This window comes from Oryctolagus cuniculus, chromosome 2 (genome assembly GCF_964237555.1).
Source record: "Oryctolagus cuniculus chromosome 2, mOryCun1.1, whole genome shotgun sequence".
Lineage (NCBI taxonomy): Eukaryota > Metazoa > Chordata > Mammalia > Lagomorpha > Leporidae > Oryctolagus > Oryctolagus cuniculus.
Window position 1 is genome coordinate 74,996,076 of NC_091433.1, and position 20,608 is coordinate 75,016,683.

The 20,608-nt window shown below is 36.8% G+C and overlaps 1 protein-coding gene across 8 annotated transcripts in view; it reads right to left on the reverse strand.

The window, feature by feature from the left end:
* Window positions 1-20,608, reverse strand: part of TUSC3 (tumor suppressor candidate 3) — a 214,666-nt gene that overhangs the window by 142,422 nt on the left and 51,636 nt on the right. For all 8 annotated transcript variants that reach the window (XM_070068484.1, XM_070068487.1, XM_070068485.1 and 5 more), the window contains exon 2: window positions 1,660-1,829. In XM_070068484.1, coding sequence (XP_069924585.1) covers window positions 1,660-1,829 — 170 coding nt within the window. The remainder of the gene's footprint in view (window positions 1-1,659; window positions 1,830-20,608) is intronic.

Genomic DNA, 20,608 nt, shown 5'->3' on the forward strand with positions numbered 1-20,608 from the left:
TCAAAGGGTTGTGAGTGAAATGAGGATGGGTAGGTTTAAAAAAAAATAAGAAGGAGTATTCCTATGGAGAATAGTGTTCTATATCCTCAGTGTGTCAATACCAACAACCTGCTTGTATTTTTTACTACAGTTCCATAGTATGTTACCACTGGAGGAAACTGGATGAATGATATACAGAATATCTCAGCATTATTTCTAAAAATTACAATTAGCTGGAAATTGAAAGTTAATTTAAAAAGTACTTGGTACCCAAACCAGAAGAAATAAGCATATGAAAATTATCTGTACCTCCATGTTCATTGCAGCTCAATTCACAACAGCAAAGATATGGAATTAACCCACATGTTTATCAACTACTGATTGGATAAATAAATTATGGTATATACACACTAGAGTACCATTCAGCTATTAAAAAATGAAATCCTGTCTCTTGCAATAAAATGGATGCAAATGGAAACCATTATACTTAGTGAAATAAGTCAGTCTCAAAAGATAGTACCATATGTTTTCCCTGATCCAAGGTAACTAACAGAGTACCTTACATGTAATGTACTGTTGTGAAATGGACATTTTGAGATTTGACGACTGTTTACAGCCCCTTTCGCTTGTTTTTTTTTTTTCTTCATATTATTTGTTGAAGTCTTTTATTTACTGTAGGGTTAAATTTATTATCATTAAGTAAACTGAAAGTAGATCTTTGTAAAAATTAAGAGAATGGGAGAGGGAGGAGGAAGAAGGGTTGTAGCGTTGGGTGGGAAGGAAGGTTGGGACAGAAATATCACTATGTTCCTAAATCTATATATGTGAAATACATGACACTTGTACAACATAAATATAATTTTTTGAAAAATAAAAATAATAAAAAGCACTTGCTGGATTTGTATTCAATTTGTACTTATCTAAAATTTTGTTAGTTTGTTCCTAATTACAAATATTTCAGCCATTTCAAATTATTTACTTCTGTAGCATAAGAAGAAATTGCTTCTATCATTAGAGGTATCCAACATAAATAGATCTCACATAAAAGCTGGCCCTCTTTATTAAAACTGTTAAAATAGATTTAAGAGCATATTTCAATTGGTTACTTCACTGACCAAAGACATAAGTAGTGGACCTTCAAAGCAACAGGAAGGATATAAAGTTGAAAAATCAGTTTTTATGATTTTGTGTGAAATTGATCAACAAATAATTTACATGCCCATCATAAAATAGTATTAACCTATCAAAGTGATTTTCCACAATCTATTGATTTTGACCTTACTTTATTTTTTTTTTCCATTATTTTTTACCTGAGAAATGGGAGACTGAGAGAGAAAGTACAGGTCTCAGAAGCTGGAAGCTGGGAATGCTGTTATGCAGGTCTCCAATGTTAGGCAGCAGGAACCCAATCACTTGAGCCATCACTGCAGCCTCCTCAGATTTGTTTTAGCAGGAAGCCTGAGTCAGAACTGGAGCCAGAAGTCGACCACCTGTACTTCAGTATGGGATCCACACGTCTTACCTGCTAGGCTAAATCTCTTCCCTGAGCTTACTTTTGAATACAGTCATATCTGACCATGACACGGAACGAACCATTCAATTTGCTTACATATGTATCTTAAACAGATAAGCCTGGGATAAAAATTCTAAATTTTCAAAGAAAAAAGAATCATAAATTACCTGCACACCGAACACTGCCGCTGAGGTTGAAGAGCTGTGAACATGACAATCATTGAATAGTTCCGAGGCGGAGCCTTTATAAATTTTCGGAATTTATCACCGTTCATTCGGAAGATTGAGCGCCTGGAGCTCCATTCCATCAGCTGTTCTACTTTTTCAGCTAAAAGGTTCTGCAAATAAAGAGAACTTAAATTTACACAGGGTGAAAGTCCTGGATTTCCTATGGACACTGTTAGTAAAATGGCATGATCCATGCCCCTGACACCATCCTAGGCTCTAGCCCCCACCGTCATTGCTGGAACCCAGGTGGCCGCATGGCCCAACTACAGGTGTCAGTTCCACCCCTACCCTAATGGGATTCACTGCTCCTACTTCCCTGGCCGCCCCCATCAAAGTTTTAAAAGGACCTGTTCCTGAACACAGGCCTGTCTGTCTCTGTCTGTCTGTTTCTCTGTGTCTCTCTCTCTCATGCCTTCCTCTCTCTCTGTTTCTTCTTCTTCGCCCCTACTCTCTGGTCTGTTGGGTTTCCCCACCTATAAACTTTCCATTCCTTACTCCAGTGTTTAGTTTGTTTTGTGGCGGCCTTACAAACACAACACAATTACATAAGATTATATTTTCCCCCAAATTAATTTCTGTTAAAAGTGCTTCCTTTAGACAATATATTTGTTGTTAATTGACTAGATATGCATGAAATATTAAATTTTATTTCCTAATGATCCAAAGCTTTAAAAAGATATTAAAAGTAAAATAATTGTATTTCCAATTCCAGAAAGAAAAATGACTGACATTTTTCTAATATTCTCACAATTTCCAATGTTCTTGCAGCTAAAATTTCTGGTCATTAAGTAAAACAAAGCAACAACCCCTCCCCCCAAAAAAAATCAGAAGACTCGGTAAAGCTCAGAGAAGGCTGACTGACTAAAGACGTGAAGAATGACACACTAAGGAGCTGCTGGGGGCTGTCCGGACCCCATACTTCCCAGACGGCTTGCTGGACAAGCTGCCAACCCAGGAAAGCCAGTGAGTGCCTCAAAAAATGTTTGCTCTCTTTACTCAAAGGACAAGGAAAGGGGCAACCTAGTAAGAAAAAATATAGTGCTCTACTCCAGCCAAGCCCCTCAGGGAAGAAAGAAAATAAACCCCTGTGTCATCCCCACCCTCCCTAGCAAGGCTGAATGGGAGCCTCCACCTACCAATTTCCCCTAAGCATTTACCTGCAGTCACACTAGGGAATCTCATAGAGGCAAAGCTGAAACCATATGCAAAAGAAAGATGGTGTGATTCTATTTCTATTGGGGATGACTCTGGGCAAAGACTAGTGACTCTTGTGGTAGAGAGGGACTGAGGAAGGCACAGTGATGCAGACACATCACTGTGTGGAGCTGAGATACGCGCAATAGCCAGATGTTGGGAAGGGAACAGCACACTAGCTTCTACACAGGATTTTCTTGTCTTTAGGTCATTTATCTCATCTGAAACAGTCCAAGTACGAACTCTAAAGGGATGTATTCACATAAGAAAAACAAATTTCCTGCCTTTGCAAAACCAAACAAGATTCAGTGGATAGGACAAAGACACTTAAGTTGTGCCATTTGAGAATGTGTTCTTCTTAAAATTATATACAGGAGGGGCTGGCGCCGAGACAGGTTAATCCTCCGCCTGTGGAGCCAGCATCCCATGTGGGCGCTGGTTCCAGTCCCAGCTGCTCCTCCTCCAATCCAGCTCTCTGCTGTGGCCTGGGAAAGCAGTAGAAGATGGCCCAAGTCCCTGGGCCCTGCACCTGCACCTGCATAGGAGACCAGGAAAAAGCTCCTGGTTCGTGGCTTCGGATCAGCAAACCTCTGGCCTTTGTGGCCAGCTGGGGAGTGAACCAGAGGAGGGAGGGTCTTTCTCTCTCTCTCTTCCTCTCACTGTCTATAACACTACCTCTCAAATAAATAAATAAAATCTTAAAAATTGTATACATGAAATACATGAAATTTTCCTTTATATAAATATATACATAAGAATTAAAGCAAAAGAATATAAGGAGAAATTCAATCCTTCCCTTCCTAGGTGGATAAGAGACAGCTGCTCCCATGAGTCACTCAGAGACACTAGGAATGTATGAAACAGGGAGAGAAGAGAGTACAGGCATCCTACCCTGTGTTACAGTAAAAGGACTCAAAGTTCTCTGTACCCACCAGACCCAGGAAAGCAAGACAAACGGTAAGCAACCAAAGGGAGAATAAGCTGGTTCAAGAGCACAATGTCTGAATTAATAATGAGGCAGAGCATTCAGATAACCATACAGCATGGCAACCACAGAAAAGGAAAAAGTATTGCTAATTACAGGATAACAGTTCAAAAAAAGACATAATGTTGTCACAGGAAAATAGGGTTCTCATATGAAACTGCTCCCAATCTCAAAAAAACTCAAAAATAAGTAGATTCGATTATATTCAACTGCACGGGCTGTATTTCCAACTGCAAAAATGCTATGGATATATTTCCATAAAGTAAAATGATAATCTTATTAAACTCAAAGTTAAATAAAACTTACTTTAGGAGACAAGGCCCTATACCAAAATAGTTGAAAACTATGTAGAAGAACTGTTACTAGCTGTCCTATATTTTGAGAAGAAAATGTATTTTCCATGTTAAGAATAACTTAAAATTTTTGTCTTAAAGAAAACTGTTATGTATTTAATACAGCATATCTAAAATTACCAAATTTAATTGTAAAATCTTTTACACAATCATATTTAAAAGGTAGCATTTCGAATATATGAGAGTATTTCAAAAGTCTACAGAAAATGGAAATTAAGAGGTATATTTATTTTGATACAAAAAAGTTTAAATCCATGCATGTAAGTTTATAGTTTTACCCTCACAGATAATGTGGAAAATATTTTTTTTTAAAGAAAACGCCCATCAGTCAGCATCAGTGTCTGACAGACTGTCAATATTTTTTGATTACCATAGTAGCAGTTCCTGAGAACACCATCCATATGAAATTTTAACGTTACCTGCATTAATGTGTTGGATGTGAGAGTTATATACCCTTACCAACATAAGGTGGTCATTCCACTCATAATCTTTTACTCTCCCTCCTTTCTCTCTCCCCCTGCTCCCCAGGCACCACACACATGTAAGAACAACATGTCGATGTTTACACCATGCTTTCTGGAAAAACTGAAGATTTTTCCCATGCTTCTTCATGTCAGTTACTGTTTTTTCTCTCCCTCTCTCCAATCCCCTCGCCATCCCTACCTCACCATCCTCATTATGTCATTTATTCATGATCTACAAATAAAACTTTTGTTCTACTTATGAGACAGACTGTATATAATAAAATGTATTCCACTGATCAATATTTTTCAAGTTCCAAGATAAGATAGTGTCACCTCTAAATTTTCTTTTTGGCTATAGAATAAACAAAGTAATGATAAGTGGTAAGTGATCTGAAGTACATATTTGATATTTTGATAATTATTTTTACTTGTTTTGTCTAAATTTACAGTATGAAAAATACCAATTTCTTAAAAGCTGAAAAATCCATAATGTAGCATTGAATACAAAATGACAATGAATCCAAGCAGTGAAGTCTCCAATTCACTTAGTATTCCAATCACTGATTATTCCAAAAAGGTTCTTAATTTGATTATTCACACAAGAACATCCACAAAGTCCAAACAAAAATGTTCCTATAATTTTTAGGTATGTAACAATCTTTATTCAGTATTTTTCTCCAAATCATAGCATGTAAGGTGATGTAAGTGTCCTGTCTCATGACTCTAAATGGAGAAGCCATGTCTGCATTTGTTAAAACCCATAAAATTATAATGATATCAAAAGGAATTTTAATTTCAATAGGTTTTCAAAATATCAACCAGAATTGTGGGGCCTGAACAAAATGAATTACAAACTTTAACAAATGAATCTGACAGTATTGTAAGTCAATAACAAACTTCACTATGGAAAACAGTAATTGACCAGATATTCTGAATGCTAAAAGGAACAACATACAAATAATGCAATCCAGTAAAATTGGTTTCTAAACACCACTCTCCATTAAAATGAACCACAGGGGCCAACACTACGGTGCACTCTAACAGTTGAGCCCCTGCTTGCAATGCCAGTTTCCCATATCAGAATGCCAGTTAAGTCTCAGCTGCTCTGCTTGGGATCCAGCTCCCTGCTTTTGTGTCTGCAAAGGCAGAAGATGGTCCAAGTACCTGGGCCCCTGCCACCCACATGGACACCAAGATGAGGTCCCTGGCTCCTGGCTTCAGAATGGCCCAGACCTGGCTGTTGCAGCCACTTGCAAAATGAACTGGAGGATGGAAGATACCTATCCCTCTTCCCCTCTCCCTCTCACTTTGGCTCCCCCACCCCCTCTACTGTCCTACCATCCAAATAAATAAATCTTTAAAATGAATACAAATAATCACAGTTCCCTGGAGAAGTAGTTGATTAGAAGGCTGAAGCAGAGAAAATATCTTGACACTAGACTACATTGATACCAGAAAATTTAAAAATTGATCAAAAGAAACATACAGAGGACATAAGAAACAATGCAAAAAGCTACCAGTAACCAAAGTTGGGAAAATTTGATCACTAAGAGAAAGGATAGTAAGAAATGACAATAATATTGAATTCTAAATCACAGAATAAAACAAAAATCCATGCAATGATACTTACATGAATAAATAACACCATGAACAAACAAATGTGGAGGAGAGGTAACTTCTTTACATAAGAATTCCAAATAATAAGTATAAAAACAGGAGAAACAGAAAATCACCATCAAAATACCACAATAAGGAAGAACCAACAAAGTGATTTGCTTTGCATTTTCTCTTTTTTACAGATTTACTTATTTGAAAGGCAGAGCTACAGAGAAGAGAGATCTTCCATCTGCTGGTTCACTCCCCAAATGGCCCCAAGGAACATGCACTTAGAAATTAGAAGAAAGATCTCTTTAATTCAAAAAATACTTACTGAACATCTGCTAAATGCTAGTCTCAGAATTAGGATGTGAAAATATAAAATTAAGTATGACACAATTTTTTTTTTTTTTTTTTTTTTGACAAGCAGAGTGGACAGTGAGAGAGAGAGACAAATGAAAGGTCTTCCTTTAGCCGTTGGTTCACCCTCCAATGGCTGCTGCTGCGGCCGGTGCTTATCCTGGTCTCCCAGGAAGTACAGGGCCAAGCACTTGGGCCATCCTCCACTGCACTCCCTGGCCACAGCAGAGAGCTGGCCTGGAAGAGGGGCAACCGGGACAGAATCCAGCACCCTGACCAGGACTAGAACCCGGTGTGCGAGCGCCGCAAGGCGGAGGATTAGCCTAGTGAGCCGTGGTGCCGGCCCAACAATCCCTGTCCTTAATGACAAAGTCATATTACTCCAACTTTAAAAAAGATTATTTAGAGAGTTTCAGGGAGAGGGAGAGAGAAGCCTTAAACTCACTGGTTCACTACCCATATAGATGCCACAGCCACAGCTGGGCTAGGCTAATGCCAGGAATCATGAGCTCCATTCAAGTCTCCCAAGTAGATGGCAGGAATCTAAGCACATGAGCCATCACCAGATGCCTTCCCAGGTTCCTTAAAGGGAAAGCCAGATCAGAAGTGGAGGAGCTACTCTTGGGACTGGAATACGGGATGTGAACATTCCAAGCAGCCGCGTCACCCTATGCACCTTATTGCCTACCCCTCTCAAAATTCCACACTGATTCAAATTTAAATTTTCAAAAATTGAGACACCTCCTTAGAAAGTCCACTGACTCAAAGTTCCGATTTTCTTGAAAAGTTAGGGGGTCAGAAATAAAAAAGACAAAGAATCTGAAAAACAAGGACCAGAGTTGTGGCACAGCAGACATAGCCACCATCTGTGATGTCAGCATCCCATTTGGGTGCTGATTTGCTTCCTGGCTGCTCCACTTCTGATCCAGCTCCTTGATGACGTCCTGGGAAGAGCAGTGGAAGATGGTCCAAGTGCTTAGGTCCCTGCCACCCACATGGGAGATCTGGATTCAGCCTGCCCAACCATGACCCTTGCGGCAATCTAGGGAGTGAACCAGAGAATGGAAGAACTCTGTCACCCCTGTTCTTTTTCAAATAAATAAATCTTTAAAAGAAAAAAATTCTGAAACACAAACACAAAATTCCTTTTCCAAAAACTTCAGTAGCTGCCTACTGAGAAAATTCAAAAAACAAACTACAGGGCACACAAGACCAAGATCACTATCTGGCCCCAATTTCATCTCCTGCTTTTCTCTCATCCTCTACGTATACCACCTCATACAGTTTGCAATCCATTAGAGTAGTTAGAAATCAGTATGTTTTAAATATATTCATTGGAGGAGCCAGTGCCATGGCTTAGTGGATAAAGCCACCACCTGCGATGCAGGCATCCCATATGGGTGCCAGTTGGAGTCCTGACTGTTCCACTTCCGATCCAGCTCTCTGCTATGGCCTGGGAAAGCAGTAGAAGATGGCCCAAGTCCTTAGACCCCTGCACCAATGTGGGAGACATGGAAGAAACTCCAGGCTCTTTGCTACGGATCAGCGCAGCTTGGGCCACTGCGGCCATCTGGGGAGCGAACCAGCAGATGGAAGACCTCTCTCTCTTCTCCTCTGCTTCTCTAGCCCTTTCAAATAAATAAATAAATCATTAAAATATATATATTCATTGGATAATTCTAACATGAAAACAGAGTATAGAAGCTACTACCGTAGTAAGACTCAAAAACAAGCCATCTTTTATTTTTTTTCCAGACATTGCCATGCCTATGAAAACCTATTAAGAGGAAATGCCTAACTCACCACTCCTCTTCTATCATTCCTTAAGAGAATTTGTTTCCTACAGGATTCAATACAAATATCCCAAATCCAAGAATCCTTCAGAAAGTCCCTAGGGCTGTAAGTTTTCCCTCTATTTAAACCACTATAGGACCAGATTATATCATGATTCACCCATATGCTGCTTACCCTACTATATATTATGAGCTCGTAATGGTAAACAACCACATTTTAATATCTTTGCAGCCCTAGATTTTTAAAATTTCAGGGAACATAAAAGATAAGAAAGTAAGATTATATTGGGAGTTCTACAGTTCTCAACTTAGTAGTTTTAAACTAAGAATTTAGAGACTATTTCTACATTCCATCTATAAAATATAGATAGGTGAGAACCAAATATATTTTCAATTGATTGACGGCTTTATATTTTTTGTTTTATAATCAGCAAAAGTATATTAATATTCTGAAAATATGCATAATGTGCGAGGTTCTTGGAGTATATTTTTATAAAATATGTATTTTATATAAAAATAGGTATTACTACAAATTTTTAAAATATAAATTAGTCACTACTGACAAAAAAGATCAAGCTCTATTGCTTTTTGTTTTTTAATATCCATTTCTTAACCTATTCCTACACTAAATCATCTTGTTTCATGTCACCTTCTACCCATAAACTTCATAGTAATCTGTTTCTGCATCGCTTGCCTCAAGCACCTTTTCCCTGTTTTAAAGTCGGCCATCCAATAGTCAAAGGCACCCAAATTATAATCAAAGGTATCCTGGAGTAACCATTTCTAAATTATCTCACCTACATTAATACTAGAAAAACACAAGAAAACATTAGAAGGTATGCAATGTTACTCCTCATAAACAAAAGAAATACAAAACCTACCAAAGCCAAATTAAAATCTTTTCTTTTTCATCTTATTAACATCAACATGTCATCACTGATGAAGGCTCAATGATCATTCACCACAATCATAACAGAAATTATAACTGCTTATTTTTCAAAGTGTAGCAGCAACATCTACACCATAATATGAAGCTTTAAATCAAGAAAAGCAACCAATATTTTATCGGTTTTTCCAGTGTCTCAGGGACCATACTAGGTATTGCCCATTCTACAATGTCAGGTGCCATTACACCACCACATTTCTATAGAAATGGCTTGGAAAAAAAATAGCTTGGAAAAACCTAAATTACTTACTGAAGATCAAACTTCATTTTTCTATTGTTAATTTATGGTATTTTCATTATGGAATATTGTATATACAAGGTATCTTCAAAAAGTTCATGAAAAATGTCTATTATGAAAAACTAGGCATGAATTTCAAAATTCTTTTGCACACAAATTTCATTTCATTTTCCATGAATTTTTGAAGCATCCTTACACAAACATGCACACATTCTGTATTATGCAAATATATCACTTTTTTAAAAAAAAAACTTCAGGAATATTTAAACAATATACTTTTATATGTAGTTACCTGATTTAGTCTAGAATATACTTATTTGTATACATCAATCACATATGATAAAAACTAGGCCAGATAAACAAGTTAACATGTTGTTTCCAGTTGTTTTAAGATGAACAGAATGTACTTAAAAGTGGTAATATGGGGCCGGTGCTGTGGCACAGATTAATCCTCTGCCTGCAGCGCCAGCATTCCACATGGACACCCGTTTGAGTCCCAGCCACTCCTCTTCCAATCCAGCTCTCTGCTATGGCCTGGGAAAGCAGTGGAAGATGGCCTAAGTCCTTGGGCCCCTTCAAACCCTTGGGAGACTGAAGGAAGCTCCTGGTTCCTGGCTTCAGATCAGTGCAGCTCCAGCTGTGGTGGCCATTTGGGGAGTGAACCAGCAGATGAAAGACCTCTCTCTCTCTTTCCTTCTCATTGTCTCTAACTCTACCTCTCAAATAAATAAATAAAATCTTAAAAACAAAAAGTGGTAATACGCCAGCAACTCATTTGAAGCACATTATTAACAAAAATATTGACTAGTAAAAATAAATTTAGACCACATGGTTAAGAAGAGTCAAAGATTGGATTTGGTCATTTAGGAGACAATGTCAGAAAAGATCAGACTGACTCTGTACTTCTATACTTCATATACATATAAATATTAAATTGGAAACTGCACTTCTTCTAATCAAAGGAGTCTGATTCATGTACACACTGTTATATACCACATATGCTTAGTAAAAGACAATCTGGCAACTAAAAAATTACTGTCATGTCCAAAACTAGAGAAAATTTGTAGAAACATGGTCTAAATATCACGAAAATATAAATGTCTATAATGTTTTAAATGTGTACACCATTGCAGTGTATCCACACAAGGGAATACTACTTAGGAAATAAAAAGAAACAAAATTTTCATAAATACCACAACACGGATAAACCTCAAAACACTATGCTCATTAAACCAAGTAAGAGATCACATAATCTACGGTTCCATTTATATGAAATGTCTAGAAAGAAATAAAGTAGGTAAATTACTGCATGGGCCTACAGGTATGACTAGGAATTAACTGTAAATGGGAAGAGTATCTTACTGGAGAGATAAAATGTTCTAAAACCCATTTGAAGGGGCTGGCATTTGGTGCAGCAGCTAAGATACCACTAGTGAGGCCCATATTACATGGCAGAGTATTTCTTTTGAGTCCCTACTTCTCTGAATCCAATCCAGCTTCCTCCTAAGGCACTCCCTGGGGAACTGCAAGTGAAGAACCAAGTACTCAAGTCCCTACCACCCATGTGGGAGACTCAGACTGAGTCCTGGGCTCCCAGCTTCAGCTGGCCCAACCCTGCCTGTTTTGGGCATTTGAGGATTGAACCAGATGTAAAATCTGTCCATGCCTCTGTATTTAAAATTAATTAAAAAAATTCATTTTATTTAAAAGGCAGAGAGACAGAGACAGAGTGATAAAGAGAGCATAGACTCAGGCCATAATTTATTTATAGTTGATGGAAAATACCTATCTTTTTTTTTTTTCCTGTTTCTCTATTTGTCTCTCCTTACCTCAACCAAACCAAACCATTTCCCTTCACTCTGCCTTCAAATAAATGAATATATATACATATACATATATATATATTTAATGTCAACATGGGGCCAATACAACATTTTTAAATGTCAAAATGGCACCGCTTATTAAGCACCACCAGCAACACCAGCATCTCATATGAGCACGGGCTGGAGTATGGGCTACTCTACTTTGATCTACCTACCTGCTAATGTGCCTGGGAAGGCAGCTGAAGATGATCCTATTACTTGGGTTCCTGCCACCCACATGGGAGATCCAGATGAAGTTTCTAGCTCCTGACATCAGCTTGGCCCAGTTCTGACCATTGTGGGTCAGGAGAGAAGCAGTGGATGGAAGATCTCTCTCTCTCCATTTCTCTCCATAACTTTGCCTTCCAAACAATTAAATAAATTTTAATTAACAGAAAAACAAATGTTTAATGACATGTATAGCTCCTATATACATCAGAGAGAACCCAGAGAAGTGAAGGAGTATCTCGAAGAAAATGATGCTCAAGGGTGGGTGCTATGGCTTAGCAGATTAAGCCACACTTGAGATGCCTGTGTCTCATATCAGAGTGCCTGATTTGAATTCTAGCTACTGCATACTTCAGATCAAGCTTCCTGTTAATGTTCTTGAGAGGCAGCAGATAATGACCTAACTGCTTGGGTACCTGCCATCCACATGGACTACCTGGATGGAGTTCCTGGCTCCTGGCTTTGGCATGGTTATCTGGGGAGTGAAACAGAAAATGGAAGCGCTCTCGCGTGCTCTCTCGCTCACTCTGTCTCTGTCTCTCTCGGTTGTTGCCTCTCTTCCCGTCACCCTAACATTCAAATAAATAAGTAAATTTAGCAAAAAAGTGATGCTCACAAATTTCAATTCCCTACTCATTCTCTACTCCAAGTGAGGTAAAAAGAACTTTATGGCCGGCGCCGCGGCTCGCTAGGCTAATCCTCCGCCTAGCGGTGCCGGCACACCGGGTTCTAGTCCCGGTCAGGGCGCCGGATTCTGTCCCGGTTGTCCCTCTTCCAGGCCAGCCCTCTGCTGTGGCCAGGGAGTGCAGTGGAGGATGGCCCAGGTGCTTGGGCCCTGCACCCCATGGGAGACCAGGAAAAGCACCTGGCTCCTGGCTCCTGCCATCGGATCAGCGCGGTGCGCCGGCCGCAGCGCACTGGCCGCGGCGGCCATTGGAGGGTGAACCAACGGCAAAGGAAGACCTTTCTCTCTGTCTCTCTCTCTCACTGTCCACTCTGCCTGTCAAAAAAAAAAAAAAAAAAAAAAAAAGAAAAGAACTTTATGGGTAAGGAAATTCTGAGAGGGTAAGGGAGCTCAGAGATCTACCAGATAGAATGTAATGCAATCCTTGAGGGGGAAAAAAAAACAGAAACAATTTCCTATACATTAATTTTTAAAATGGACAGAGGATTTGATTACTAAAGTACAAAGTATGACTTTCAATTTATATGCACTTTGGACAAAACTATTTGACCCTCAGTTTCTTCATCTATAAAATTCAAATAATATCTGATTAAGATGCTGGTAACATCAAACAAGTTAACATACAGAAAATTCACATGTATGGCACCTTAGAAATGTTAATACATTCTAATTTTGTTCACTTGTATTCAGATCAAACTGATTAGATTGCTGAAGGAGCACCTATGATGGGATTTTTAAAATCTCATTAATACCTTCAATCTCAGTTACCAAATGTTTTCTGGGTACTTACTACATGGCAAATATTATGCTGAACGTATGAACAAGCTTTGGGGAATACTTGTTACCTTGTTACCTGACAAGAATCATTGTGCTAAATATTTGGAAAATGAGTAACACAGATCTATTCTCAAGGCCTTAGGGCAATTAAACTCCAACTCTAGAGTTTCTTTCTATATTGCTTACAACTGTACTTCAAAAATTTTCAGAAAACCAGCATTATAAAATATGAGTTTATTTTGGTGCAAATTTTTTACAATATGTAGAAAATGCATCATATTTAAAAAAACCTATTAAAGTATTTAAAAGTCTTCTGTATCAAAATAAACTCCTGTTATAATTCTGTTGTCCTAGATCTTTTCGAAGTATTCTTGTATATTAATGTGTAAGGGTTATGTATTTAGAGTTAAGAAAAGGCTTCATGCCAATTCAGGAAAGAATGGTACAGATCTTATTTCTGTGAACACTAACTAATTGGTCGTGACTGCTCTAATTTCAGCACAGACATTCTGATACTTAGACTGGTCCTATCAGTAAAGACTGTGTGAGTAACTGGCTTTGTCTACTACTGGCTCAAGGGTGGGAAGTAGGCACACAGGTGCTATAAATCTAGCATATCAGAAAAGGAAAAACAGATCCATAAATCATAATCTTCTACAAAGAAACCCTGTCCTTGTTACCTTATGGAAGGCAAGGGTGGCAGGACTTAAGATATTAATGAAGTTAAAAGTTGCTCATATTAACTATAAATGCCCACTCCTCATCTTGTATCTTATTATTTTCTCAAAAACTGAACTCTAAGGCAAATGACAATGTATAAACAAAGTAGCATAATGTATTTGCCAGTTGTCAACATAGGACATTACATAATTTTTCCTCAATTCATGTTTTTTCTAGTACTAACATACCAAAAATATAAGAAATAGTACATTTCATTAAGCATAATAAAACTGATCACAAAATGAAATTAAATTTTTTTTTATTTAATGAGCATAAATTTCCAAAGTACAGCTTATGAATTACAATAGCTTCCTCCCCCCCGTAACTTCCCTCCCTCCCACAACGCCCCCCTCTCCCACTCCCTTTCCCCTTCCCCTTCACATCACGATTAATTTTCAACTATCTTTATATACAGAAGATCAATTTAGCGTATGTTAAGTAAAGATGAATTAAAATTTTAAAAGATGTTACTTTTATACTTTTTTGCTTCTAGTATGTTATCCTTAATGGTATATTTTAAAAATCACCAGATGTATCCAAGCAAAGCTATGAAGTCTCATGTCTTAATAAAGATTTACTTGCCAGAGGGATAAGCAGTCATGTGTCTGTTTTCCATTTATTTTCCTGTTTTTATTCAGGTGCCTGCTATCATCAAAACTGCCACAGTGTGACTTGCTCAGGAAATCAGAGCTGCATGTATACACCATTCTCTATCTGGGAGAAAAGCTATCTTCAATTTGTTAAACTATTTCTTCTTTAAAAACCTATTCATATTTGTTATTAGAGCATTCTTCTCAGATCTGAATAAAATATAAAGGGCAACTCATGCTTCTAGAAACAAAAATATCAAGAGATTAAGCACTGCACTGCCTCTAACTGTTCAATAAAGATCACGTCTTAAAGGAACTCAGAAGATGACAATGACACCATAAGTAAAAAGTGTAAAGCAAGCAGGCCATGAAAAAGGCAAAGATTCAAGCAAGAAGTTCAATCAGTTGAAACTCAGAAAATCATGGCATTTCTACAGAAAATGCAATCTATACTCTTACCTGAAATTCTCAACTATCACTACACTCAAAGGTTAAAAAGTTAACAGATCCAAAATACATTAAACAAATCTCACTGAAAAGTTCTCAGAACTAAGGAATACTGGAAAATCCAGCACAATTCCACTTCTGGGAAGTTTCAAAGATATTTTGTCTATGTGGGTGCAAAGGGAAGTCAGCTCTGACAGCTATAACAGTACCCACAAGTTTCTATAGGGGTACAATCATAGGTAAGTTGCACAGCTCAGTATGTCAAAGACAATATCCGATTCATTCATATCTGGGTGAACAGAGAAATGGTTCTTTGAGAAAACATTTATTCAGACACACATGCTTTTTTCAAAAGGAGGTCTCAGTTCATCGCACTATGATATTCAAACATATAAACTTTTTCTAGAAACTCAGTAAAAATATTTCTAGTAATACACATTTAATTTTGCATTTAACAGAAACTGTCCCTGATGACATTTTGTTCTACCTTGGCATGCAGCAAAGCATCCAGAAAATGGTCAGCTCCTGATGAAACCCCCTGCTCTCCATATAAACATGCCAGCTGAAGGACAATATGCAAAAATTCTAAAGTACAATCTGGGAATTGGTAACTTAATAGTCCTATCAATTGTTACTTTTAAGAGGGATTTCTTACTTCAATTTGTGAATATTAGAGACTAGAATGACTTATATATTCCGTGATTACTGAAAAAATCCTATCACAATATTAAGTGGAAACAGGTTTATATCAACTACAATCACAAAAGTATCTGAGTTGATAAAGACAGGTCACAGGGTCATGTAAATATTTGGAAATGGTTTCTATTAGTATTGGTAGATGTTCTGTTTTATGTTTACTATAAAGGGACAACAGTCTTGTTTTTTGGTTTTTCATTTATTTAGGTTGTCTGTGTGACTACTTAAGTACTTAAGTAACTGCTTAAGTACCATAGCTTCCTATTAAAAGATAACATCATTAGACTGGGGATCATGAGAAGTTTTCTGAATGATCAAAATATGAAGTCATTTCAGTGAAGGACAGTCATAAAATAGGCCAAATGAGCACCCAGTTTTTATGCCATCACTGCATTAGCTTCTGTCACAACCTTTATTAAAACCTCTCAGAAGATTCTGTCGTACATTTACTATTAGTAAATAAATAAATATCCTGTTCTAAAACAGGTACTAGATACAGAGAATCACAGCAGCTGTTAAAAACAGAGAGTAAAATCTCCCAGTAGTAAAAAAAAAAAAAAATCTGGCCTTACCCTGTTGGGAATACTGATACAGGGGAAATGGCCATTCTCAATGTAACCAAGTGTAGCAGGCATGCTATTGTAACAATACACTGTGTCATAAAACAATCCCTACTGCTCTAGAAGTCACTGTGTATTACTACTAATGACAATATATTATCTGCTGCAACTAAAAAAGGGTTTTACTATCAGAATATGGAAAAAAACAAAAACAATATCCATTAATTGCAAAACTGATTACATTTACAGCAACCTTTTAAGTCAAACAGAAAACTATGCAATGATAGAATTATTTAAATCAAGAAATAATAGAATACAAAAAAGGCCAAGACAGCTTTAAGCTTTTTAAAAGTCTTCCAGAACTTTTTGAAATAAACTTCAATAGTATTCAGCCTACTAAACTGCTTCCAGTTAGCAGGCACAAATCAATTTTTTTGGACAGAACTAAAGCTCCACTGTGGTTATTTTGTATAAGATGTATACTAGTTAAAATTACCATAGTTACCTAATAACTTCAATCTGCATTGTTGGCAGAAGCACTAAAATCACCAAAAAAGTGTCACACTTGAGACATTATGTAGAAAACATGGAATAATGGACAATATTGCAGTCTCCCTCTTCCTAAAATAGACTGTAATTCCATTTCTGTTGTTCTATTATAAATAAAAATTTCATACTTAAATTTCTTAATAAAAACTTATAAAATCATGTAAGGTAACAAGGGAAGCAAATTCAGTAAACATCAGATCTTCATGGAAAAGGGAGAAATTATCTGAGATAAAATCTAAGTGAAAATAAGAACTCGGGAAATAAAGAACTAAATGTTGACTACAGTGGTTTTTAAATGTGAAAATATTTAAATATAAAATTAACACTCTAGCATTCATGGTTAGATAGAGTCTTACCATCCTGGATTGCCTAGGAAGTCCCAATTGCATCTACAATCTCAGCAGAGTAATTAACAGCACTTCATTACTCTTTCTCTCTCAAAAAAAAAAAAATGCAGTTTGGGTACAATATATATTGTCATTTAAGATCTATGACACTTATGTTACCTACCTATTCAAAGTAATTTATCAAATATCAAGATAAGAGAATTAAGGAGGAAATATAAGAGTACAAAATATGTACATCTTTTATAAAATACACATAATAAATTAATACACAGTAGTGTTTAAAACAATATCCTGATAGTTAAGACAGGTATGTGATAAAGCAACTACACTGAAATGTAAACTGTGGATTCTGGGTAGTGAATATCTGAGTATTCACTGCAAAAGTTTTATCAATTTTTCTATATTTTGAAAAGTTCTTAATAAAATACCAGAGGAAAACAAAAAAAAATCTACTCACTACTAACAGTTGTTTCTAGATGGTGAAAAAATGTTAATGAACTTTTTATTCCCTCTTTAAGTATTTCTATTTTTTTTTTTTTTGCTTTAGCGTGTCATTTTACATGTCTGTTATTTTGTAACTGCAACTGTAGTTTTTAAAGGAGTTGCCTATTTTCAGCTACTTAATGGTTTCTGCCAATTAATTATAAACTCTGGAAAGTCCAGAACAGGGTCCTTCTTCTCCATCACCCTGTCTCCAGTGACCACCTCGTGCCTGTCTCATACACACATAATACAGTAACAGAACAATTTATTAAAAATGCAGAAATAGAACCAACACAGCTCTCTCATGATTGACATATTCCCTTGATCCAGAAACCCTTCCCCAAGCACTTGGGTCAGGAGAATTATTCTGTTTTTACAACTCCGCCATCATGATCATGGATAGCAGCCCAGAATGAAAGCTGATCAATAAAACTTAAGAAATGGTTTCTACAAAAGATACTAAGTTTATTGCTAATATTCATTGGGTAAAAATATGATAAAATGCTATATTTCATTTAATATATAATTTATTACTTAAAATGCTACCAGGAAACTGTAGATTAAAACCATGCCAAGAGATACAATATGGATATACATCAGTAAAATTTTTCAAAAGTGAGCATTAATAATACATATAAAATTTGAAATGTGCATATCCTTAAGCACTGCAACAGCATTTCTAGAAATTCATCCTAATGAAACAATCAGAAATGGTAGGCATATAGCCTAGCAGTTAGGATGTCTGCATCCCATACTGGAGAACTACGCATCCATGCTAACTCCTGACTCCAGCTTCCTGTTAATGAAGGCCTTGATAAGGCAGTGGGAATGGCTCAACTAATCTGGTTCCTGTTACCCAAATGAGAGACTTGGACTGAGCTGCTGGCTCCCAGCTCTAGCACGAGGGACCAAGACCCAGCTACTGCGAGCATTAGTAGAGTAAACCAACCAAAAGGAAAAATCTCGATCTATTTCTTCCTTTCTCTCTCTCCTTTTCTCTTCCTATGTCTGTCAGAAAATATAACAATTTTTAAATGAAATTATCAGACAATGCACTACTACATCACTGTTTATTACTGCAAACACTTGGAAACAGTATTTGTGACTAGAAAGAGAAATTGGTTCAGAACACAAGATGGCATGAAATAGAACACTATTACATTTATTTTCAAGATGGGATATATTTATCTAAAGAGAGAACCACACTATACCTTTAGGTAATCTCATAATGTTATTTATTAGAACATTATTGTAAGTATAATTTAATTTTTTAAAACATGCAATATTGTGTCTATTCACTTATGAATTCTTTTACAAATATTACAAATATGTGAAACAATACACAGGAAACTGTTAAAGGTTTATGTCTAGAGAAGTGGACTATAGGGGTAAATTTATTTCTACTGGATAAATCTCTCCATTACTTGAAATTTCTACCCATATTACTTTATAAAAATGTATCAATAATTGTTACAAATTAAAAAGATATCCAAAAAGGACTACAAAGACAAGAAAGTTTTTCCTCTTGGAAAGAAATGTGAAACAAAGCCAGTCACTGCACGCTCCTCCTATACTAATCTTGCCATCTATTGATTGATTCCACTCTCTTTGAGGCTATACTCACTTTACTTCAATTTAATACTTATTTTTAGATCAGGTTGCTACTGGAGAAAATGAGGACATTTCATTATATTCCAACTTGCACAGTTACTACTACATTCATCTTTATTGACTAACACCTTAGTTCATTTCAGTAAAAATGGCCTGGAGTGTGTATCAGAAGTTCTTCTTCAATAACCAGAGTTTTATGTATCTCTTTACTAAGAAACTGAAGAAAGCAATCCCAGATATTTCAAATCTAATTTAGTGAACCATTAGAGAGGAGAGATACAAGAAACCAATATATGTCCAACAAATAAAACCATTTTCCTGGGTCTAGTAAGATAAAGTTTCAAGCTTTTCTGGTGATAAAGATGCCAAAAATGGACAAATTTAGAGCTACTGAGTTACTGCAGAGTACTATAGTCCTAACTACATTCAGAGAGCTTACATTCTGGTACCATGAATATCAAGAAGCTTTCAAAGGCTTACTCTTTCTGTCTAAATACAAAAGCAAAAATCTAACAATACCTTGTATTAATAAAAAAAAAGCACCAGTTTTTATAATTATGTACTGGATATAAATCCTGAGCATATGATAAAAGTTAATTCTCTTTTCAACAACTTGCCTCAGTGCCACTTATTCTTAGGTTAATGTGTATCTTAGTAACAAATATTGTCATCTAATTAGGTTTATTATTTTGAGAATTTAAAGAACAGTTTGAATTCAGAAAAGCAGAAAGAAAAAACAAACACACACTCATGCACATACCACCCATACAAGACAACTGTGACTTAACAGGTGTGTTTATCTGAGGTCTGCTCAGGGCTGGCATGCAAGAAGTCAACAACCAATTATAAGACACTGTCAAGCTACATGTCCCATACTAATTGCACCAATTTACATGTGGGCCTCCAACATACAAGTTCTAATTCTCCCACAGTCTCAACAACACTAGCAGTGTCAGCCTTTTTAAAGTTTTGCTAAGCTTTTAAAGTTAAAAAAAAAAAAAACTGTAATTTTCCTATCTGTCTTAATATTACATTTATTTTAACATGTTCATCAATAACTCAGGTTTCCAACATGAACTGCTCAGAGTATGTGTTTCTTTTTCAGAAAATATTTATTTGAAAGGCAGAGTTTACAGAGAGAGAGAGACAGAGAGACAGAGAGAAATGAATCCTCCATCTGCTGGTTCATTCCCCAAATGGTCACTACAGCCAGGTTTGGGCCAGGCTGAAGCCAGGAGATACGTCCAGGTCTCCCAATGGGTGCTGAGGGCCCAAGCACTGGGTCGTCCTCTACTGTTTTCCTGGGTGCATCAGCAGGGAGCTGGATCAGTTATGGAACAGCTGGGTCTCAAACTAGCGCAGATATGGGATGACAGCATTGCAAGCAGCAGCTTTACCAGTATGC